The sequence below is a fragment of the Rhyacophila brunnea genome, unplaced genomic scaffold, assembly GCF_057557595.1.
Source record: "Rhyacophila brunnea isolate RB1 unplaced genomic scaffold, BYU_Rbru_1.0 scaffold_1, whole genome shotgun sequence".
In the NCBI taxonomy this organism is placed as follows: domain Eukaryota; kingdom Metazoa; phylum Arthropoda; class Insecta; order Trichoptera; family Rhyacophilidae; genus Rhyacophila; species Rhyacophila brunnea.
This window is the reverse complement of record NW_028232751.1, coordinates 18,603,468-18,630,400: the sequence shown is the minus strand read 5'-3', so window position 1 is coordinate 18,630,400 and position 26,933 is coordinate 18,603,468. Positions and strand designations below refer to the sequence as shown.

Here is a 26,933-nt window from a genome sequence, read left to right as displayed (position 1 = left end):
GGTAGGTGATTCGTAACACGCATTTCAACTGATTTTTCAACGATTTATATCTGACCCAACGTATTTTCCTCAAATAATAGGAATGGTCACGTTGTATAACCGTTCCATTACAATACGGCTTGTAATAATTGGGGGACTGAGAACATACTTAGTACAAGTGCATGCATGACTCGAAATTATCAATACGTCACGATACACGGTAAATGTAAAAGTGAAAAGTAATAATTCCAAATAGTAAATTATCTATCAACTTAACATCCGGTAGAATTTAATATAACTATCATTTTGTTAAATGGAATTATACGAAGCAGATGCTGACTCAATTAATAAAGCTTAATGTTATATTATGGAGTTCAAAAATCTATGTTTATGTAAGTATTTTAATGCCGTCTACATAAGCCAATTTTTTATATTTTTAGGATCTTAATAATAGTCGTCAGTAGTCATTTGTGCGGGGAGACTTTGCGAGGCGATGTGGCCAAGGTCCACCCCGGGTTGTAGTTAAGGTTGCCAACTCAAGATAATTCTGGGACATGACCCTTTTTAGCTTTACTTTCAATTTTTTTACGTTGACAGCTTTATTTTATTTTTTGAATACTTTCCAAATTTGGCAGGTAGGTACCTATTACGTTTAATTCTTACTCGCTTGTTGAGAAAACATTGGGTAGGTGTCCTCTAAAATTTCGGGACATTCATCCTAATTGAGGCTCACGCGGGAACTGGAGTAGGCTCTTGTTTTTCGGAATGATCCTGGCCAAAACGATTGGCAACTTTTGCTGTAGTATCAAATAAGATGAAGTAGAAGAATCACTTACAAATATTTAAGAAAACATCTTTGCAACATGCTTTTAGTTTTTCTAATACACAATAATGTTTTTTGCATGACATTTTTACTGCTCATAAGACCAGAATATCGAGTCTTCTATGAACGAAAATATTATATGGATAATAAATGCCCAAGTACAAACATAGCGCGTCTTTGGAGTGTCAATTTAATATTAATAATACAATATTATATTCACGTCTGATCGTTACATAGTTACTACAGCTAATTTCTGCTGAGAAAGCAATATGGGTGGCAAGTAATGACATTATTTCATCAAGAGTAATGTATTTATTAATGGAGCCTAGGCGTGTGATAGGTACCTACGTGTATGAATATTATATATTATCCGCTACACATACATAACATATAAGTCAAAAGTAATTTTGAATGTGTACTTAGGATATAATATTATGTAGACAAAATTAATAATTCCACGTTCGGCATATTTTATCAGTTTCCCACGGAACCAAAATGTTTAAGTCAAAGCTAACTGGTTATGTGGTATTTGATTTAATAATAATTCAAGTACTAACCTACATAATATAAACAAATTCGTAAATACTTATCTTCGTCGTCGAATTCTACTTGACTAAAGGTCGTGACCACACTGGAACACTCAGGAATTAGGTATCTTCGTTTTATCCCAACATCTAGGCTGACTTGAGATTATTTTTAAATGCTTTCTTTAATCCGATTTCTCCACCGTGCACCGTATATTATTCTCTGCCCTTTTGTCTGGAAAACTGCTAAGAACTATTATATTAGTCTTTTAAGATTTAAGATGCTATGGTCCTCGTTGATGAAGACATAATACATAATAGGTACATACATTTAATACGTAGCATACGGACTACTAACAGCATGTATTTATTATAATTAATATTTATTAAGTTGTAACCAACATATTTTGGACCCTTTCACACATAAAAAAAAAATACTTTAGGGTATGGAAAACAATCGATTTTTGTTTAACTTAACTATACATAGCATTTACATAATAAATATTTTGCACGCCGGGAGGTGATAGATTTTTTTGTGAATATACATTTTAACAGTAGTCGCTATGCTATTATGCTACCATTTATCTATAGTTACTTCAATTTTAATTGATAACTGTACTGTCAATTCTTTTTCGGAAGCTTTTCCTTATACTAATTATAAAAAAATCTAGGTACTTACTTAATAATTACTTTATTAAGACAATTCATTACCTTAGATCGCTTATGCTCCTAAGACATTTTCATTTGGATTTTAAAAATCGTAAGGAACGAAATCAGTCGTAGAGTGAATAAACTTAGTATTAAATATAGTAATTTGTAATATAATTACCTAATACCATCTTTCCGCCAAGAAATATCAGTGAAAAAAATAAATAATTAAAGATATACTTTATTCACTTAATTAGAAAAAAAAATCCCTGAACGGTCATTTTCTACTGTTTACTTAGGGTTGATATTTTATAAGTTATGTAATTATTACATTCCTCAATATCGCAGTTCCATGTACTCAACTAACCTGTTTTCACGTGTTCCCTCGGTCAACTGAATCTATTTTAATTATGTTTATGTTCTTTTTCCCCTATTTGGAGAGATTCGTATGGGTTATTCAACGCGTGTTAGTAGGCACCGATGGAAGTGAGTAATAGGTGGGTCACTTATGTACTTTGTTTTTTGCGGCAGTATATTTAAGTGGACTTGCGATTTTAGCATCCCTAGGGTCGTGATATCGAAAGAAAACGTATTGTTACTTGCTATTGATGCAGTGTCGTTACTTGTAACGCATTTAAAGAAAAATGTCTATGAAACCTTTCACGGTGGCCGGTCCCAGGTTCGAATCCTGGGTCTGGCAAGTACACATATTGTTTTTCAATTCGTGTGTGAGTCAGGGTATGGACCTAATAGGTTGAGCAAGTGGCTGACATCCATTTCTCGTAAAAAACAAAATCTGTTAATACAAACCTCTACTCTGTGGAGGCCCATATGATCCTATTAGGATCGGACATGGTCGGGAAAAAAAATCTTTTAAATAAATATTTAAAAAATACACTGTTGTTGAAACACAATAATAATACCTAATAATATAATACAAAATTTACACCCATCTGGGGTTTTTTTAATAGAAAAATTGAAGTTTAAAATATAATTAGATACAAAGGGTTTTGTAAATAGCGTTGGTCTCATTTCACTCCCCTTCACTGTATATTCGTTTCGTTATGAGTTAATTAAATAGTTCGTACCTACTACTAACTGACCACACGATAGAATGTGGCTTGTATGTTTTTGACTCATGTCAAAATATTAACATCAAAAATATATTATGTAATGGTATATTAATTATCCACAAACAGGTAACGTATAGGTAATATAAAAAAAACATTTTATACTTCATAGCTTTATGTTAACTCTGAAGCAAAAATTACGAAAAAAGTACGTTGAAAATAATAGCAAAATTATTCCGGTTCTTGTCTGTGTAGTGGAAGTCAGCGGCAAACAAATTTTAAAAATAGCCGATATACTGGATTGCATTTTAGGTTAGGGCGGTTAGGTTATCATTCTTGAATTCATGAATTTTGCCGAACACGACTACGAAAATTGTCGCTGTTCCCGCCTGGCTTCCAGTAAACAGACTTGTACCATTATTCCAAATATTCTAATATAGGGTAAAATTATCAATATTTGTATCTATTTTTTTTTTATTCATTACCGAATTTGCATAAGATTTTATTATTGAAAATACATTTTTTTTATACCTCAGAAAACACTCATATTAGGAAAAAGGTTGACCAAGTGGGACACAAACCTCACATCTCTTTACTTCTCGCGATTCAGCTATCGGCTTACCCATGACCATCGGAAGTATTCCAATACATCAGGCCAAAGTGAAGCGACCAATTTTACGATTGGAGTGCCGATGCCAAACTATCGAAATATCGGTCAAAAATTATCGAAGTAGTCAAAGTATCAACACTATTTTGACGGCCCTAAGTATCCGTAGTTTCTGACGGTTCCGCTTGCGGCGAACGGAGCCGCGCTGCGATCGATATAACGTATTTTTTTCTCTCCATAAACATTCATTACCTTCATGTCAACTTTTCCGAGACGGCATTTAGAGCTTGGCCAACAGACATTTATTGCTATCCGCAAAAAAACTATTACCACTCACGTAATAATAGGCGTACGGAATTTATGTTTAGGCCTCAGTTGCTTGGAATTTTTAATCTGGTTTTTCGTCATTCTAGGCTCCACACCAGGGTTTATCATGGACTTCGCAAGGAGCGTATTATCTTCTCAATTCCCACATGTAACTAAAATATAGATGTCCAAACTATTCGCTCCTCTATGCCATATTGAGTAAAATATCATCTTAAAATAATAGCCGCACATAAAATATATAATATAGTTTATGCTTACCTGGTAAGCTACAATTATATTTAAAAAGTAGCTTTCCGTAACAATTTTTCAGGAAATAAACCCATACTTTTTGGGTTGACACCCTCGAAGACAACTAGCATCACCATTTATTATGTGACACGACATTCCAAGAAAGGAAAAAGAGACGAAAGAGAAGAAGAAATGACAGAGCTTTACGAAATGGTATTTTATCAACAATAAAATATAAAAAAATACTGTAACGGGGTTAATTACGGTACATCCTACATAAATAATAAAACCTCATTTATTTTATATAAAATTAAAAGTATAGGGGAAACACAAAATTAGTGGTATATTAAATTTGACCCCGATAATTTATATTGTGAAAATGTGTGTTCCTTTTGCTATCCACTTACATGGGCTGCATTACTAGCTGTCGAAGGTCATATGCGGCCCGCGGGCCGTGTGTTAAAATACGAATTGAGATTGAGAAGAGGGGAGAATATTACATTATCAGTTTCGTTTTAGCCAAGAGTAACAGAAAAAAATAGATTTTTTATGTGGTTAGATTGTTTAGAATATCCTCAAGGCTCCCCAAATTGCGTAAGTAAGATTTATTTTGTGCCAAGTACTAACTATTTTTGGTAGGGTTGTTAGTGAAAAATACATGACGAAACTAATAGGCACATATTTTTTTAATTACTCTTAATTAAAGTTTAACTTATTATCCAAGTGGCATAACGTTTAGATTGCTTATCCGTATGTTTTAATGCACGGCCTTCACTATTGACTTCTACGTCAGCTTATAGGTGTCACTAATCTTTTTTTTTTTTTTTTTTTTTTTTTTTTTGACCATGTCCGATCCTGATAGGATCATATGGGCCTCCACAGAGTGGAGGTTTGTATTGACAGATTTTGTTTTTTACGAGAAATGGATGTCAGCCACTTGCTCAACCTATTAGGTCCATACCCTGACACACAAATTGAAAAACAATATGTGTACTTGCCAGACCCAGGATTCGAACCTGGGACCCACGGCTTTATAGTCCAACGCTTTATAGTCCAACCACGTGAAATTATTTGACAAAAATAGAAGGTATTAACTTTTTAATGCGGATAGTAATTGGTATTGTTCAATTTGCGTACGTTATGTGCTGGTATGTGGGACGACTGGGACTGCAGAATCGTACCGAATTTACAAATCTACTTAACTTAGTTTACATAAACAATATTTCTATTGATATTTTGGCCAGAAATAAGTAGGTATATAAATAATTTTTAGTGAATAAACTACTTTAAATACCTATTTATTGTACAATTCATGTCGAAAGTGGTATTAATAAATTATTTCTGACAGTACCTACATATAACAATATTATATTATCCAAGCGATAAAAAGTAATATAAATTAGTGGAATTTTCTATATTTTTTTTTGAATTTATTGAAAAATCTCATTTTAGATAATTGGCTTTATATCTTTGGATTATAGCTATCTTACTCATCATTCCAATAGGAATAGGCAGTCTTGTCACTGTTCTACAGTTTGAGGTCGTGTTATGCTTTCTCTCAGCTCAGCAGATCGATGCGTCGCAGATTAATAATTACACCCTCTAATCTCTATTTTCATCCAATTTGACATGCTAACAGTTATTTTGAAGTGGGGCTTTATCGTGCTCCCAAGTGTTTCCCGGTAAAGTTCTACAGAAGCCAAACTCCTTGCCCTTTGAGCACTTTGCGCTTTGTCCGGCTAGACAATACCAATGTGCAAATAAGTTAGTACAATACCAAGTCTTTTGATGTTGAACTTGTGGCCTGTCAACAATTTATTTGCAATACGGCGGCATACAATTAATTTACAATTTTGACGATAATTTAGCCAGAATAAGATGAATAGAATCATCATTATCATCATCAGCCTGAATCTATCCACTGCTGGATAAATGCCTCTTCAAGCTGCTTCCACTTCTCTCGGTCTTGTGCATTGTATTGCCACGTACTTCCGCAGAACTCATTTCATCGATCCAGCGGCCTCTAGGTCTACCTTGCGGATGTTTTTTACCTCTTGGATACCACTGGATGACTAAATTTGTCCAGCGATTGTCTCTTCGAGCTACGTGAGCTACGTGTCCAACCCATCTCCATTTGAGGCTTTCAATGAACTCTATTACATCGCAAACCCTTGTCTGCTTCCTTATCCACTCATTCCTCTTTCTGTCCTTTCGCGTTATGCCCAGCATGCACCTCTCCATACCACGTTGTGCTACTATAAATTTCTGGATCTCTCTTTTACTTAGGGTCCATGTTTCACACGCATATATTGTGATTACGGGAAGGACACACTGGTGTATAATATAAATAGAATATATATATATTATATCTAACATATTTTCACGGTTAAGTATTTAAGTTGATAGAGAGCAGCCGTCTATGAAACCTTTGGGTTAGGGTTTAATCCCGTGGCTTGACAAAAATGTGCATAAAGTATTTTTTTAATATGTATTCGAATGGGTAATAAACGTTCCCCATTAAAAACTATGTTAAAATATCATATATAGAAAGGTACTCAAAACGTCCATATAGATGGGATTATTATGTTCAGTTTGAATCGAATCAAGTTAATAATAATATACTGTATTTCATACCACTCATCATATATTTAGGATTCAAAAGTAGTGTATGTACCTATATCTAAAATGCGGTCTCATTTGAAATACATGACAATTTCGCCTTCAATTTTAGTCTATCCGAATTGTTCAAATTCGTTTTCTCATGACATACAACATTTATGTAGGTAGGTACAGCATCCGTGAAACGAACATCGACGAAAACGGCACTTCTGTAATTGTATTTATTTACTTTTTACAATTTGGTGGTACTCGTATATCGGTTAAAGATGGGAAGTAATTAATGTGTATTATTAGGGAGCGGCAGTTTTTTTTTTGACGCAGATAACGCAATCGATTCGTCAAAAGATTTAAAATGGGTCGTCGAAACAGTCAAACGTCGAAGTCATACAATTATTAACCTATATTAAAATCTTAAAAAGATGCGCATTTCTCATAAATTTCGTATGAAATATTACGCATAAAGCATACCAAAATCTCTGCATATAACACAATCCCTCTAATAGATACGCTCTTACACTTATACACAAAATTAACCACTAATATTGTTGTGTCATCGTTTTCACCTTCAATAATTATTAAATAGGGAAAAGATGCATTATTATTTAAACATAAGTCCTACAAGAACATTGGTACATTAAAATCAGCCAGCGCTCCGCGTAACCGAGTCTCTAAACCCGCCTCAAGTTTTTAGCAGAAAACTTGTTGAATATTTTCAGTATTTAACACAATTAGCAATTAGAGTAGACTAGAAAAAATGTCATGTTTGATAGTTAACATATTAGCGATGTGAATAAGAAATTGATGCCGATAATTCATTAATTAACTTGGCGTTAACGTGGTAGAACCATACGTAGTCGATAAATCTACTTTCAATCCATTGAAAAGATAACTCAACTCAATTATTTAACATGTTATATTTAATTTATACAATAACGGTAAAAACGGTATTGTACGTCCAATTGTAAAAGGCTTGTAAGTTTTCGGTAAAAATACAATTGTGCAGTCGTCGCGTTTAGTCCAAAACGGCACAGGTGTAGATATATTTCACCAATATTCAAATTTAGTGCTCACGAATAAAATGCAAAATTTTCAAATTAATAAAACATTGCCGTCGCAACGTGATTGTATATTAAGTGTGTCCAGTGGACGCTTAAAAATATCAAATTATATTTTTTTTTCATCAAAATAATAATTTTGCCTGCACTAAGTATGGTATGGGCAAGAAAGTAAAATGGCAAGCAATTCAGTGTTGCTCCGGCATTACTAATGGGGCACAATAAATAAAGCGAAGTGGGTAGGTAGTTAAATAGGAAAACCGCGTACGGTACGGCTCGTCGTGGCTCGCATTACCCGCCCATAGGGAAAATGACCCCGTTTACGTTAAACACATGTATTTTTCTCTTGTTTAGACTGTGTTTGACGTTCACCCATAAAATAAAAACGAGCAAACAGTTTGCGAATATTATTTTTAACCCTTTAGTAATATTAGTAGCCGCAGCGGTTAGTATTGATACTCGTTGGAATAATATCGCAGCATATTAATACACGTCAAATTTAAGTAGGTTCATTCATACCTATATTATGTCTCTGGTAAATTATTTTCAAGAGATTGAGCATTTAATTGGTTGTAATTCATGAAGATTTTATCACTTGCATCACATAAACTTGTGTGAATAAGTATATCGGTATAACTTCCAGGATAAAAGTTTTCATATCAAAAGGGCGGACGTGCTCAGCGTGGGTCAAAATGGAGCTTTTTTCTATTTTCAAAGCATGATCCTGGACATACATTAACCGTTGTAGATAATCTATTTATATAATTTTGAAGCCTTATTATCCTTTATATTTATTTTAAACATTTGATGACTGCATAAAGTATTTTTATTGCATAAAATAGTATTCTTTTAAACCTCTCGCTCTAATGTTTTATTATATAGTCATATTTCAGTACATAAATGTGCAGTGGTGTTAAGATTTTTTAATATATAATAGATTGTCTACAACGTTTAAGGTATGTTCAGGGTCATGCTTTGATAAAAGAACAAAAGCTCCATTTTTACCTACGCTGAGCATGTCCCCCCTTAAGTACACCTAATATAGGTACAAAGTTGTGCTCTTTTTTATTTACGTATAATAAGATTTTGTCTAGTTGGCAAACAATATCGCTCCAATTTATCTCGGGTCAATTTTAATTAGCTAATATTATTATTAGAGTCTGGGTAGATTAAAAACTGTGATATCGTCTATATTGTTTCAAGTGCGATTATCTCGTCTGCAACAAAGTTAAATTGGGAACTGTTAGCCCGGAACCACGAAATGTTGATGACGGAACATTCTGTATGTCAACATCTATTTAGGTAAAGAACCCTTGAAGATATTTAATTAATCCATTGGGGACAATCGGTGTCAATTTGGCAATTTTATTGGTAAATATATTATTTTATTTTTTAGATATCTCTTAAATCCATACAAATTTGCCTCCATATTTAAAAGTTGAGTATAGATTAAGATTAAAGTGTTTTAATACCTATATAAGTTTTAAAATTATATTGAAATTAAACATATATTAAAAAAGTTTTAGTAAAAGTTTGTCGAGTTTAAAACACAATTTATCCTGCCTTCAATTTTTTCTCTTTTAAAAATCTGTCTTAATGTTTTTTTTAGAATCATTAATAACCATGTCCTTGCTTTATCGTAACACAGGTACAAGATAGTTGTTAGTAATTTCGAACAATCACAAACACCCAGGCTTTGAGAAAAACACATAAATATTGTGTCCTGATCGGGAATCGAACCCAGAACTTTCGGGTGGAAGGCAAGCGCCTTACGCACTGCACCACGAGAGCAGCAGTCTTCAATGGGTTAAGGATCGATGCTTTTTTTAATAATTGTAATGGCTGAATGGTTTTAAAATATTTCAACCTACATTCCACTCAGATACATCGAAATAAAAATTTTCGACCAATAAATGATAAAATCTCAGATATTTTTTACATACAATAAATACAATTAGGTATCGAATTGTTAATACCAACTTTTATCATTGTAATTATGAGATCAGGGCTGTAATATTTTGATGTGTATAATCAAAATACTATATCTTGCCAAAACGACATATTTTATAATGAAACATGCTGCAACTAATAAAAGCTTAGCTTCGCGCCGAAACTAAGGGATGTATTGGCATATTTTATCTATTTTTACAAGATACTGAGACTGGGCTTATTATTAATAATGTATGGAAAATACGATAAAGTATCAGCACCTAAGTGTTATTTGTTGGATTTTAATTGTGAAGTGCCACTAAACTTTTATAATAACTACATGTGCATAGTTTTGTGTACCAACCATACATATATTTCGAACTGTGACAAGTTGTAAAAGATACGTTAGGCATGTATCTAGGGAGCTCGCTTTGTGGGCTCCCCAAGCCCAGTCGAGGGGAGGAAATGCAGCGTTGAAAAATTGTGCGGAATTACTACGTTCAATATTGGTTTGTTTGTCACGTCGATCATGAATTATTGTTTACTGACTTATCTCGCTTTCAGACCACGTTTAGCGATAGCACGTTCGTTGGATTAAAATGATTAAATACACATTGACAAAAATTAAATTGTTGAATCAGCTGCTGGTTCAAACGAGCGACCCACGGCTCCGCATTTATATAAAGATGACCTGCTCAACCAACTAGGCCGAGGTGGGCGTTTTAACTTAATAAACGATAATATCCGTATAATCAATCAAGAAAGTACTTATTATAAAATGTAAAATTTTTGTTAGTAGGTTCCTTACATATAAATTCATAATATTATGAGTGACGGTACCTTACACGTAGCTTAGTTATCGTGACGCAATTTTAATAATTATTATTAACCAATTATTGGTTTTGTATAATCTTGTGATAGTAGTAATCCCGTAATCCTGGGATTGAAAATTTTGTACGGGTTGCAATCCTATATGTAGACTGCTTCATATCGAATGCATTATTGTTCGCGACACTTTTTATTTCTTGGTTCTTCGTAAATATCACAATACATTTATTGTGTCGAATTTTATATATTTAAATTTTCCGTCAAAGAGTGTCATTAGTTTTTTGTCATCTTTACCTACGTCTAGTTTCGTATTAGTACTTAAGACTTGGGAGATGGTAGCGCGGTGTGCGCTTTCGATTAATGATATACATTTGAATTTGACCAGTTGTTTTGCGATTCGATATACAATACATATTATTATTATTGCTTGTTTACAGGACGAATGAGCCAATTATGTCTTCATTGTATGTATGTATTAGAAATAACGAACACTTCAATATGTTTCACATTTCTTATATTATAACAAGAGCGGATATTTTCAATTGTAACAAACTTTTCAAACAACACGTTATAATGTACCTACTAATAATTATGGAAACAAGAACAATCAATTCAATATAACCATAATGGGTTAATAGTATTTGTTATTATGCAGATTAATATAAGTTTAAGACGTTCTTAACATGACATGAAAAAGTGAAGCTATAAAATAACAGTGCGATATAAAATATATACTTAATGTTACTTACGGTGCTTGCAAGGACGTACATCGAGTTCTCGAAATATTTTATAAAATGGAGTTCACTTATCAAACTCTTCGATTCAGCGACTTCCGTCTCAATTCGAAAAGTCAAAGAAATATATCTGGGAAAATATATTTTCTGATTAGTTATCGGTGTTTAAATACTCATTTTTAAAACGTTTGAAAATAGTTTCAGACAATTAGTATCTATAACGTACCTCGATTATTGATGGACGTTGATAACAATATTAATTGTTATTTTACTTTAAATATTTTTATCAAAACCACGTTCGAATTGACACGTTGGACTCGTTGGAGCATCAGATTTTCTGGATAGTCAGATATTTAATATTAGTTCCAACCGATCCACCGTCATCGTCTTGTCTCCATACAGTTTCAAACAAAGATAAAGAATTTCTTTACAGATTACTTTGCGAGTTTAGTAGAGCTGAAAATATAATCGAAGACTTGGCATAAAAACATCAAATATCCACCTTTTTCCATTTTCATTTTATTGCATTTCTGTATTCTCTGTGTATGGTTACATACAACTGTGTGAAGATATATATTTTTTTAATCATAAGTCCCTCAAATCAGCACTTAAAAATATGCCACTGCTTTTTTGCATACTTTTTACAACCAAGATATTATGTTTTTACCCTCTCATGAAAACATGACTTGTGACATTTGTTGTTTTTATGCCAAGGTCTTCAATTTATATTATGATTCATTAGGATAATAATACGACATATTATCACGGGTATCTTGGGCGGCAGCATGATGGGGCGCAGACGCGCTCTACCCCCGACGCCACGCACAATGTGAAATGGTCTCACTGCAAACATTATACTGTGTCCCGTGATTTTTCCCACGGTGTTACCTAAAAATACCCCAAGATCCGCGGAAAAGAGTCCTGGGCGATGGTCCTGAGACTCCTCTGTTGTTTCCGCGTCGCCTCCGATTTTCACCGACCCGCCGCACATAATCTTTAGCACCGTATTATTTTATAAATTATTAATTGACATGTTGGAAAACTCTATTTATACGTGCGAATAATAATAAAGCCTCCTTCCACTGGATGGTAGTTGGCCCTCTATGACGTCATCGCCGACCCCTAGCTCGCTCATTTAACCCCAGCCTATGAAGGGCGGGTGGCAAATTCGCTCGTTCTCTTGCTAGCAATATCTGGCGAGTACACCAGAAATTACAAATATTTTTCTTACATATAGTATCTTCAGTATCACACATTCACACAGTCATGTATGATCCATTTTTTGCAGTTGATAAAGTCGCACCAGCTTGATATATTCGTAATGTATTTTAATTTCATAAAAAAACGTAGGTAGATTGAAAAATGTGTACCAAATTATCTTGTATTAGAAATGACAAAACACTTATTAACGGTTTATTTATAAGTTTATATTTATAATTACTCCACAAAATACCTACATAATAATATGAATATTAATCCAAGACCGGTTTTGTACTGGCGGTAGTGTTGCCAACCGTACTATAATCATAGTATTTGTACTATAATTTTCGTCTGCGTACTATGTACGATATAAAAGAGGTATAGTAGGTACTCCCAAAATACTATAATTTTGAATATCGGGAAAAATTCGCAAAACTAGTACAATTTCGATATGTCTGTCCTATAAATTGATGTAAAGTACTATAATTTCGCAATATAAGAAAATTTGGAGAACCTGGAAATTTTTTATTTTATTTATTGTTTTTAGTCTATTATGGTTCGATTTGTGAACATGGATTATAAAAGAAACTAACCAACACCATCTGCAATTTGTACTATTAATTCAATGACAATTAACTATGCCTGATCAAATGTAAACTATTTTTGTCATATCTCCACAGCCTACTTCCACTATGATAGTTTGGTTCCGTAGGGTCTTATTGAAATTTAAAAACTAACCACTACCGTCTGCAGTTTGTATTTTTAGTTGAATGAAAACAAAAAAATACGACTGACAGAGTTTTGTGCGCACTATTTATGTCGGATCTTAACAGCCTAATTCCACCATTCGCAACTGATATTCAGGCGTTCGTCAAACAACTCCGGCAAAAGGCATTTTGCTGTGCGAGGTGAAACTACTCTATTTGAATGTCATTAATGACGATGCCTTTGGGTCAGAAAAGTAGTAGTGTCATTGCTTAGGTTCTTTAGCGGTATGCATTCACCTGGTTTCAGTAAATACCTGATGACTGAATATTTGATTTTAAATTACGGTTTTTTTTTTAAATATTGTATTAGGTAATCATTTTATAACTATTAAATTTCACGAGCCTTAGGTGCAGTATCGGCGGTGTACACGTTTCATAAAAATACCATGCACCTACCTATTGTTGGGGTGGTTCTGAACCACCCTCGCCATGCCTCCCCACAACTCGAAGGTTTGATGGCCGCTTTTTTGTCGGCACGTCATGTAATAAACAGTTCTTTGAAATGATTATTATTGCTGCTCTAAATGGTAAATAATAAATATAATACGTCGCATTAATACAGGGAAATAGCAATGAAGTGTATATATTCAGTTTTAAACAATGTAGCCGTATCTTATTGCTATTTGTATTGAATATATTGTTCATTCCAGAATATTATAATAACAATGACCTACGTCATGTATATTTTATATTATTCATTTTGAACGTTTCAATATCCTTCTATACCCCGAGTTTATACCTATCTGAAAACCGACGATAGGCGCCTAATGCACAGTTACGTAAATCTTATACGACGGTATAATATTAAATTTCACAAAATTATTTTCTTGAAAAAAAATTCAGTACTTACCGCTATTAAGATATACCTACCTATCAATAATTTTATTCTGGCGATACACGGTCGCAGTTTAATTTACAGTGCAAGTATTTTTCTCAAAATTTGTATTTATTAGTTTAGTTACTATACAATTATGAGTAAAGTGAATTCAAACATTACATTAATATTTATATGGGTGAAGATATTTAAAAAAAAAATTAAACCATTGAAAAATAATTACATTAAAAACATAAAAACCGTATCGTTATAAACCACTTGTTAGTGTGCGTTTAACGCAAAAGTTTTAATGAAACCCTTCATTTACCTCTATCGATTGAGCCTAAATATATTAATTTGAAGCAGAAAAAAAGTTACTAAGAACAATGATTAAATTAATTCAACTCAGTTCACATTCCAGATTCATGTGTAGCAAAGAGGATTGTAAAAAACATTGCCTTAAAAAGCGTAAAACAAAACGTACATATCGGTCCTCCTATGTATAGTACAGGTAGTTCTTTTTTATTATTTTGTTTAACTTATTACGTTCTAATTTTATTTTCAACTTATCTTATGAACTTTTATCAAGTTTTAAAACGTCTTCGACGTAAGAATTATTTTCGTAGAAAACTCTAATATTAGTAAAAGTTTTATATTTCTGAAATTAAAAAAAATTAATGTTGCTTGGGCGCTCTTTAATTGTTAAGTTGATTTTCATGCGCTTGGTGCTCAAGACAAATTAAATGAGATAAGCCAAAGATAAGCCTTTATTTTTAAGATATTGTTTTCAAAAAAATTAACACATACTATGAATGCCCACGGTGGCCGCGCGGCTTAAGCGTTGGACTATAACGCCGTGGGTCCCAGGTTCGAATCCTGGGTCTGGCAAGTACCTACACATATTGTTTTTCAATTTGTGGGTGTCGGGGTATGGGCCTAATAGGTTGAGCAAGTGGCTGACATCCATTTCTCGTAAAAAACAAAATCTGTCAATACAAACCTCTACTCTGTGGAGGCCCATATGATCCTATTAGGATTAGACATGGTCGAAAGAAAGAAAGAAAAAATCTACTATGAATGTTGCAGATTGTTTTAATTGTGATTGTAAGATGCGTGTTTTAATTGAGACATACTTAGGCAGGTATCAAAAGGCGTGTATGATTTTCTTTAAAATTCATCATGATTTTAATCGTAGTCGTATTAATAAATTGTAATAAAAATACAACAATAAAATATGCATGAAGTTCTATCAACCACCGAGACGCATTGAAAGCTAGAACAGGATAATAGACTCGATAGAGCGTCCTCTATCACTTTACGAGTTTTTATTTTGACAATAAACTTGACGTTTCGTTTCACTTCTCCATCCGACAAAAGAACGCACCCCACTTTAATCACCTGTCTCGTTCGTTGCCATTATTGACGTCTATCTTCTGCACCCGTCATCCCTCCAATGTTTACCATTCAAGCAGCCGTGTGGGTATAATTTTATTCGCATTCGCTTTTTGGCGCTCGCGTGATCTCTTTTGAAATTGGAACCATTATAATTTTCCTAAATTGTGATTTGGGTCTCTAATATAGTAAAATGCTAATTATAATACACAACCACACTTTTATACGACTAGTCGTGAATCAATCAATAATTGACCTCTCCTACATCATACAACGTATTAGTATCGAGATAATATAATTGTCACAATATGTTGTAGGTATAATTTCATTTTCAATTTTTATTATACATGTGTAATAACTGTGTATTTATAATACAGTGAAATGAAGCTGAATTTTGAAAATAGGCACAGATGGTTAACAAGATATATCCAATCGCTGTAATATTTTTTCACAACGTTACCATTCATAGATAATTGTTCAAATCAAATATATTATATTCTAGGGAGGATGTAGCATTCAAATTCACCATAACTTAGAATTCAGAAACGCGAACTACCTTTCGCACTATTATAACCCGCGCCCTACGTTTGTTATTGTATTGAATTTTTCAATTTAAAAAAATATTATTTGGAAAGCGTGACATCATGTCTTACAATTGATGGATCAATTTTATTGTACTAAATATATCGACGAAAACCTTCTTATATATATATATGAAAATGATACAGAAAAAGATCTCTTAATATTGTTTGCATTCAAAAATGGCACTTACTTCAAACCGGAACTTGCTTCAATGATGGAAACCTCGGAAGGCTCAAGATGTAACATGTTTAGATGGTTCTCAGTTGTTATAACATTTAGATACCATTTAATATCATCAGCGGTCGACTCACTTCTGGATGAAATCGTTGTCGCGTATTTCTGCCAAAATTAATGTCTATCATAACTGATATGTATAACTGAATCTGTACAGTTGTTATACTTTCAGCGAGTTAACTGCTCGACCCATCGTCATTTCATCTGTTCGATGATATAGTAGAGGCTCGATTATTCGATTTACGACTACGTTTCATTGCCAAAAATTAAAAAGAGTGTAACTTTCTGTGAAAATATAGTTTCGTTTAATATTTTCTAATAGTGATAAACAACCCTTTTCAATATACTAGTTCTATTTTTATTTTGTTCTATAGTACCTAATTAGGTACTTATCTGTTTCTTGTAGTTCTGGAATATTATCCGCCTTTTTCGATTATCTGACCCTTCCGCAGTCCTTCTTAATTAATTTAGATAATCGTCATAGGCTATATAAATATTACTTGCGTTTTCTTCAAAATATATTAAAAAATGTTTTTTTATATCCAAGCTCGAATGGATACTTTATAAATACTTACTGCATATTATTATGGCGAGAAACGTACTTACTTAAGTTTTTGGCAGTTGTAGAATTGCTAGTCAGCGATTCCTCGATGCTATAGTTTTACACCACGTTTAGTTCGTAGATAGGTAGGTACCTTGAGATCAAAATGTTGCGGTGTCTTACCATAACACTGACAAAGTTTGCGTGGTTCGATCGAGTTTGATTTTCGGGACACACTGTATAGCCACTCATTTATGTACATCCAGGCATTTCGTAGCAAACCCTTCCGGCACGATTGCGCTAACTTTAATACTGTACATTATGTAAGTATCTACCTACCTACCATTCGTGGTAAGATTTCCAACTTATACGTATGCATATATAATATACTAAGCATAGACTATATACTACGCCAAAATTATGTGGCGTAAAGAGAAAGGAAGATAAGTCAAAAACAACGTGAAATTGAGTTATGTAAGCTAATTACCGTTTGATGTTTATTAATAGAAACAGGGAGGCATTGTTACGTTTAGCGATGTAGAGGCTAAACCCACTGACTGATTTTGAGCTCCCCATCGATATAAAATCAACAATTTCACGTCTACAAAATGCACTAGGTACCTACCTACTTATAAAATATGTATGGTAGATAATATTCACAATTTAGACTTAATTTCGAAGGACGTCACAGATTTTAACATTGTTGAATGAGCATTTTAGTATTTGTTGGATTTGTAAAATCATCAATTTATGAGAAATACGGATCTTTTATAGATTTTGGTACTTATAATTTAATAGTTTTAGGACAATTTGGAGGCACCTTTTAAATTTAGTGATGAATCGGTTGCGTCTTGGAACCACATATTTGTACCTACAGATGAATAAATGGAATAACCCTCTAATAACTGATTTATTAGTAATCTATATGGAATCATTTCGCATGGACTACTTTCCCCAATCTCTAAGGCCTTGATTCCACTAGTTCTCCATACGCATCTTTATTCCAGGGTCACTAAACGACACGAAGATAATGCCCATTATATGAACTGAATCATTTCTTTGCTGGTTTTCATACTGCTCCACAGATTTTCATTCGTGTCGAAGTTCCGGCCATTCCCATACATTTGTTTTTTATTGGGAAAATAAATTATTAGTGATCTTGGAGTTGTGAGAGGTAGTCAGGATACCTCTCATCTAAACACCGACTAACTTCATGCCTCTGTTGGGGGGACGTATCTTTAGTCCGGAAGCGGTAAAGCACCCCCAAAATATTGCTGCATGTGGCGGGGACGACTAGGCGTGGCTAGGGAATCCAATCCCGAGCCAAATTTTTGATCCCGGGATTTCGGGATTACAATTTGACGATCCCGGGATCGGCATTTTTTCGATAGTTTATATAAAATTTTTTATATATACAAAAAACATTGATAAAATCGGTCAAAAATTAATAAATAAATAATTTATACTATTTAAGACATGTATTGTTAATATTGTGCATATTGTTCAATCTTGGAAATACATAGGTGTAATGACGTAAATGTAAATAATACTGTAATATAAATAATAATGTGAGAGTAAAACAGTTCTATTTATTTATGAAAAGATAACAAATACAAAAACAAGTTAAATTAAAATAAAAATAACATATTGCGTTGACAATAAAAATACAAGCTAACATCAAGTGTTAGTTTTTTTAGTTTTTTCTGATGTTGTTACGATTGCGTAAGGCAGCAAAAAATGGTTATTTATTATCCGGTGATTCCCCCTGTGATCAGTGGGTCTCCAGAATAGCATTTTTTGTTGTTGTTTGCAACAAAACAAAAAAAACGTTGTTTTTTCTAATCTTTCTCATTTTTATTAATTGGTGTGAAAAAATAAAATGAATTGGTAACACATGGGTAATAAATCAAACTTCATGCAAACTCAGTTTATTTCTAATGTAGTTATATGTTATTTAAAGTGTTTTTTATAAATATTTTCGTTTTTATTTTATTTTCCATAAAAATTGATAAAAAAATCAATCCCGAAAGTTTCGGGATTATTTTTACCAATCCCGGGATTCATAGGTATCGAAAATAGTTCGGGATCTCGGGATTGGAATCCCTAGTACTGGCCAATGATACTTATATATGTATAATATGAACATAACAATTTATTATAAACACAGTCATTCTGACTATGATAATTTTATTAATTTATAATATAATTATATTTGAGTATGTAGTATTTATTTAACCTTTAATCAGTGGTTCCATTATTTTTTTCTGGTATACCTATAGTAGATATTACAATATTATATATCAGCAATTACTTTCGGCATAGATATAATTTACCCGACAGCGAATCCAGATTGGCTGACAAAACAATTTTTTACAAAATAATAGCAGTCCAATTTCGCTGGAAAGTTTTCGTATCAGATTACATTACTCGCAAAATGCTTTACTTCTGAAAACTTTTCGCCCATCTCTAAAATAAGACGGAGCGATAGTTTTAAAAGCTCGCGTACTTGGTTACGCTTTCCGCTGGCGGCCAGATATTCCACAGGTTTTGTTTGCCTAAGTAGGTGGTTATAGTAAGCGTCCAAGTTTTTAAGAAGTTCGCTGTGTACCTTTAGTCTTACGGCTGGAGAGGAACTTAGTTTATGAACGTATTCTGGGCATAGTGCGTGTTTCTTCTTAGAGTCGATTATTTGGCAGCATCTTCCGTCATTTTCTGGAAAGAAAGAGCGCGAGAGAAAACTTATATTGTTTCATATGCACTAAACAATGGTAAGCAGTGACATTTTTATATAATATATAATATATATGTTTGAGATAGGTACGTGTTCTTTATAAAACAAACTACGGACGGTGAATGCTTTTGTCGGTTACTTAAGTCTTATTTCCCATTCAATTTGATAACTATATCTAATCGACGATGGACTGTATGCACCTCTTCGATGTAGAACTAAACGGTGGTGTATTTAGTACATCGCCTGTCTCTGCTCACGCTCGATCCCAATCAAAAATTCAGTGTATCTATGATTCAGGAAAATATATTGTTAATATAACCCACACTTTATGGAAACCTACTTACATTTATTGTCAATACACTTGTCTAGTGATTCGCCATTCGCTTAATAAAAAAAACTACATGTCAATAATTTGACATAATTGTCGAATCGGAACCCGTGATCCGTGATCAGTAGATTAAGAGACGAGTGTTTAAACATCTCTTCTAAACTGGGTGCCTTATAAAATCGAAAAAAAAATATACTTACTTAAATCAAAATTTCATCGGATATCCGCAATTTAAAATCTTTATTGTTCCCGTGAATATAATTATTAATGGAAAGCTTTAGGTAGGTGGTTAATTAGAGTAAACATATTATCTACCGGTTAGATGCCGGCTTCCTGGTAACCCATTAAATCGTATCCACAGCATGCTACGTGATGCTGACGTGATGCGACGTGATGCGACGTGATGCTGACGTGATGCTACGTGATGCTACGTGATGCTGACGCGGTTGGCAACGAGCAACCGTGGAGGGTAGCGGCGGGGGATTTTTTGATAGCCGCGTGCTGGCAAAAGTAGATGAGAAATATGGAGAAATATTATATATAATTTTAATAAATACTAAACAAAAATTCGAAATTTCACGTCGTAGACTGACATAGGTACATCTTCATAAGAAATAACAAGTGTGATAATAATTATTAATTGTAATGCATATATGACAAATTGTTTTAATACTTCTTTGTAGTCGATATCTTTACTGATGAGGGTAGCGACATCCACTAAAAAATAGGATGGCTCCGATACCCTCGACAATCAACCGCTATTCATATTACTCTGAAGTCCATTGATAGAGAGAAGCTCAGAGCATTCTTCACGTCCTTGTGCTTTTTTATTTCGATATTTCTTGTGTTTGATTTTAACTATTTATTTCGAGTTAAATAAATTCTACTTATCTATTTATAAAATTTGCCACTCGGAAAATTGATGAGCAATGAAAATTTATTTCGGCTTGCTTTTCTGCCACCTGTAAATCGAACATATTATTTTGTCGTTCTTAAGTGTTTTTGTACAAATTACACGTAACCGAAAGCTTAGATACCTTCATAACATTCTTATTTTGTGTAGCGTTTTAAAATGCACAACCGATTTCCAATACGCGCCGTTATTGTTCTGCAGTCAGTTGCACTGCAGGCTACCCCTGCACTTCAGACTACCCCCTCAGTTAATAATAACGTTGTCCCGGCTGTCCGGGGGTGGGTGGTTGTGGGCCGCGTCACAACATTATAAAATGGGCTGCGCTTGCTGCCATCACCTCAGTTACGGTGGGACTTTTATCGGGAGCACTTCTGATAATTTATTACCAGGGAACGTTTTGAACAAGTTAGAATATTTTTGTGCTACATTATTATATTGTGTTTTCTATACATTTTACTTAAGTTTTATAATATAATAATCACAGCTAGTTTTATTGTATTATTTTCCAAAAAAGGCTCGCTGTTATTATTCTATTAATAATGCGTTATTAAGATCAGTAATTATAGTCTTTTTTGCTCTTAATATGTTGCTTATTCAATCCCTCAAAGTTAATATTTCTAATTTTTAAATCATCAACACTAGTTTTGTTTAATAAGTGAAACCTTTTTATTATCACGGCTGATATATAATATATTTTTTTAAATAACAAAATTATCGAAGCGATTTTTGTAAGTATTCAAATTTGTAATACTATTTTTGTTCTGGTGAATATTTTGTATAAAACACGCGTTTTGTGAGTATACATATTATTATTTTATTAACAGTTTTATTCGTGATTTTTTTGCTATCTTTGATTTGGTTTTATTATCGGCATTATCGGTTATCACGCATTGGATTATGAAAATTATCAATGTTTTTTTTTATCTTAATGCGGCGCGGAAATTAAGCGGTTAAAAACGTCCATAAGATATATCAGTTAACTAAATTGTTGCAGCGCGCATACAGTGTAACGCTCTAAGAAGATCCGGGATGTAAAAGAAATAATGTAGATTTTTTTGAATGATTTGACATAGGTCTACGCCTACTGTAAATATTTCAAAGTTTGGTATCGCTGCGTTAAAATTATTTGAAAAATATTTATAAATAGTGTATAGAAAAGTAAGTTCTTAACATTTTTAATTGCTTAATTTCATCGTGTAAAATGTACTGTTAATTTTTCTCTCTGAATATCATTTTTTTTAAAGAGTTTGAAAATAATATAAAGTATTAAAACACGACATCTTCAAAAAAACTATATAATATATGGTTTCACTGTTATGGAAAAATATAGCAAAATCCCTCGAATGCGAATAGTATAACGATGTTAAACAATATGATATTTACGTGTAAACTTTTATATTCTTCACATTTGTTTAGCGTACAATATAAATGAAAACTTGTTTTGCAAAAGTGTTTAATATGCGTTTTACATAACTATGACATTTAAATAATTTGCTTAGTTGAATAAGGTAATTATTAGGGAAAAAAACCTATATTTTTATCTGTTCTCTTGTAAACTCTATTCCATATATTATATTGTATATATATATGTATATATTACATACCGAAATAACCTGTTGCTTAAGACTTTCACAATACTTATATTTTGTTACAAGTAAAAAGATTTTCTCATCGGTTGCGGGTGTATTTGCTTTTCTGTTTTTTTTTTTTAATAAATTCTTATATGGGTAAATGGAAAGTTTTTTTCTTGAAAAATTCGTGAATAAACGCGACATTCGAAAACCATTTATTTTCATATCTCTCGCCGTTAGCTCATTCATCGCTAGTAGATATTATTTTATGAATGTGAATAACAGTTTTACTCTTCCATAAATTGCGCAAATTTTAATATAATATTGGATCTGAAATAAATGAACGGAATTTGTAAAAAAATACTTTATATTCAGTTAATAAATAATGTGAAATGTTTGCAATAAAAACAGAGACCAAACTACTTATCACAGCGCTACGTTAAGTGGCATTAGAAGTATAAGTACTTTTCATAAAATGTGTGATTTTATTTATATTTAAAATACTTAACAAAATTTATAATTCGCCCCGTCGTAATATCGCTACCTGAATCGACAGTGAGATAAAATGAAAATATGATACCAATCGATTGCTGAAAGCTACCCTACATTCATACATAATGAATCACTGAGATTAAAAAAATAACGCATTTTAAGGAAAAATGACATTGGTGCATTTATTAAAATTTTACTGTTATTTCAAAGCAACAGTGGGATAACTGAAGTAACATACTGGTAATAATATGTTATACAAAAAATCTTACCATTATAAACTATAGAGAAAAAACAAAATAAACATAATAACAATTTCATTTTTATGTATGACACAAACATTAAAGTTAAATTATCTCGAAACTAGTAATTTTGACGTTTGCCACTGTGTCTTTTGGGTAGTGATATACATAGTATTGGTCTATTGTATTTAACCACGTATGACTGTAATTAATAATCACTACGAATGATTGAAGTTATGACTCGATCATGGTATAACGTGTGTAAATGGGTTCACACTATTGATTGTGAGTTCACGTCAATATGTCATCGGTGGCATTGTGTTGTGGCCACTTATGATTTAGTCAGAGGTCTACGCCGTAGTCTCGTAGACCCTACATTGTGTGCGCCAAGCTAGTCGCTGTTACATTGCAAGTAACTTTTTATTCTATATGCAGTTTTTTTAAAGAGTCCCACGATGTTATACTTTCAACCATTGAGTTAGCGTACTGGTAGAATTCTTTTGTATACATTGATACTGCAGAGATAAACAGCTTATCTCTGCTTAATTATTACTTCGATTATAGAAAGACACCGGATCATTCCTCATATTCACTACACCGACTGTTAAGAAAAATACATGGATGGCTTTACCAGTATTTCCTCCGGCATTATAATGTATGCGTGGTACATTCATCGCAGTCTTTGGATCTTTATACATGTCGCGTAATCGTTTCGCGATCATAAAGTGACTATTGCGTTTATTTATTGTGCGTATTAATTATTATTAAGAAGCCATCCATAGACTGAAACCGTATGCGGTTTAGATCCGTGTGCCATACTGAATTTATGATTTTTGTTCATGAAAATATATTTTCACTAAATTTGTAAGTGTAAGTGTATGGTATAAACTGATACGATCAGATGCTTATAATATATTTTGTGGAAATGACCATGAACATGGTCATTCCATGACCATAAAAGATAAGCTTAGCACACGGTTCGAAACCACATACGGTTTCAGTCCATGGATGACTTATAAAATTATTGCAATTTTTACCGATCTGCGAAGTGATAATGTACGCACACGAGCTTACACTCATTGTAACATATGTTTTTTAGATGAAAAATTATTGACGATTGAATTAAAAAATATAAATAGAATTTATCGCAATTATTATGAGTTTAGATTACGTAGTGATTAAACTGATAGCACTGTAATAATATAAATAAGCTTTTTTGTTGTAATATTAATTTATAATTACTTGTGTTTAAATCAAATTTCTGCTGATATAAAAATATATTTCTTTTAATCATAGTACCTATATCAGTATTTATAATATAAATAATAGTTTGGTACGTGTATAAGTTTTATTACTATGATTTCTATTTCAATTTTAAATAACACTTATCCAATTAATAAATTTAACACTTGTCACGTTAATTTCGATTACATGTAAATTGTACATAAAACATTTCACTGTAGAACAATTCGCCGCGAGATTTCTTATCGGAAATAGATGACCGTATGTCCGTATACTATACGGTCTCCAATTTTATTAGATTCAATATGAACATTGCTTATTCAATTTTCATGGCTGATTTTGTAAAAATTCATGAATTCGAGAATGAAAACCTAACCTAACCTAACAAATAATCTAATATATCGGCTATTTTCAAAATTTGTTTGCTGCTGGCTTCCTGTAGAGTGTCAACCGACGAGAACCGTGTTTTATTTAGACATTTTATGTAAGTACTGTACGAGCCAAAGAGATTGGCGGTTTGGCCAAATATTTCCCATACAACATTTCACGGTTAAGTATGATACGGCGAACTGAATACGTACAAGTTTCCGGACACGTTTAATTTCAATAACAGAGAAACATTGAATTGAACAATTTTTAGAAGATTATTATAAAACTATGAAAAATAACTAACAGCACAATAAATATAAAAGATACTACATACCCTAATGTCCTTTGATTATTTTATAGGTATAGTATATTTTTAATATACATTTGTTACGATTATGATTATTTTTAACTTATTTAATTAAAATTGGAAGAACACGTTACAATATCCTTGATAATTTATTTATACGATTTCTTTTGTACGCCAATAACACCACAGTTTGAAGGTTTTATTTAAATTAACGATTTGTTTCTTGTTTTTTTTTCAGGTTGAGTTTCAACCATGGGGTGCTTCGGGAGCAAGGACAAACTCACAAAAGAAGATATGGACTTCCTCAAGTCTCATACGAGATATGATGAAACCACCATTAAAGAATGGTATAAAGGTTTTAAGGTACGAATATATTTTATTACTAAATATACGTAAAAAAACTTGGTAAGTGCTTCTAACTTTACTTATATCTCGGCCCTGAAACAGTTGGGTACTTGAATTTGTTTATCATATTGTTATAGTTTGAATAATAGAAAAATATTATGTTTGCGGAGCAGCATGTAAATTTGATGCGCCTATAAAAGGTGCGTCACGGGTTCGAATCCCGCTGACTAATATTAATCTAATAAAATAGCAATTACACCGATCTATTGTACATACAGGATAGTGATAGCCTCTTCATCAGCTGTATACAAAAGATTGCATTTTTATTATCAGACCCGAATAGTCGCAGATATAAGCATGGCCAAAACTTTCTATGGCGGTAACGTAAATTTACCAGTACGAAAGGAACGCGAGACCAAAATTAGTCACGAAATATCATTAAGTAAAGTATCAGAGGGGCACGGTATGCTAGGTATTCGATTCTGAGGAAAGCACATCTGAAAAAAGGAAGTTTAATTTTAAATTTAGAACATTTGAAACAAGTGAAATTTATTTTACTCCCAGATCATGAATTAATTATTACGCAAATAAATGCTCTTATAATTTTTTTTATGTAACTTTTTCGTGTGGGAAGAAAATGATTTTCTAATAAATAGATATTAAAATAATTTCTCTATGGTTTTCTTTAGATTTATAGATTTTTTATTCACTAATGAATAGGTTTTGGTGTTACATTCAACCTAATGATGCCGATGGTCGAGCGGCAACGTGTTGGATTATAATGCCGTGGGACGCGGGTTCGAATCCCGGGTCTGCCAAATTCACATGTGTCTTTGAAGCCAGAATATTGACCAAGTGGCTAACAACCATTTTTCGTAAAACTAAAGTGGAGGTTTTAATGTGCACTTCAATGCCCATTATTAAGTTTTACTTCTGCCATGCGTGGTTGCCACTAGTTTTTACATTCTTCAGATGCCCAACCTTCAGATGATAAACCAACTGTGACTGGCAATGCATCCGTCTAACAAAAACGCCTGGTTTTTGATATTAATACTTCACTCGCTGATTGTGCATTTGTGTTAATTTTGCAGCAAGATTGTCCGAACGGGAGACTGACGCCGGCCAAGTTCGTGGACATGTACAAAATGTTTTTCCCCTCCGGCAACGCGGAAGAGTTCTGCGATCACGTCTTCCGCACATTCGACATGGACAAAAACGGATACATCGACTTCAAGGTAAGCCCGCCCTCCAGGGGGATCGCATATCCACTTTTTTATAAACATCCTTCTGCGGTCGCTGTTCATTCACATCGTGTTATAACATTGTAAACAATATATTTAAAAAATATTGCTGTCAAATGTGACATCTAAAATAATTATTAAATAATCTTAAAAAAATATTTAGTGATTATTTTAGAATTGCGTTGTTTTATGGTGGTGACATTACTTACAGATATCCACAAAATACATATTATATACTTATAGTAGAATTATAT

At 32.8% G+C, this 26,933-nt stretch overlaps 2 protein-coding genes across 3 annotated transcripts in view; both read left to right on the top strand.

The window, feature by feature from the left end:
* The window catches only part of Nca (neurocalcin homolog), a 299,269-nt gene that overhangs the window by 257,371 nt on the left and 14,965 nt on the right, over positions 1-26,933 (top strand). The gene's annotated exons all lie outside the window — the stretch shown is intronic.
* The window catches only part of LOC147079552 (neuronal calcium sensor 2), a 285,081-nt gene that overhangs the window by 254,937 nt on the left and 3,211 nt on the right, over positions 1-26,933 (top strand). For both annotated transcript variants that reach the window (XM_085941591.1, XM_085941658.1), the window contains 2 exons: positions 25,332-25,456; positions 26,530-26,673. In XM_085941591.1, coding sequence (XP_085797717.1) covers positions 25,346-25,456; positions 26,530-26,673 — 255 coding nt within the window. In that variant the 5' untranslated portion in view covers positions 25,332-25,345. The remainder of the gene's footprint in view (positions 1-25,331; positions 25,457-26,529; positions 26,674-26,933) is intronic.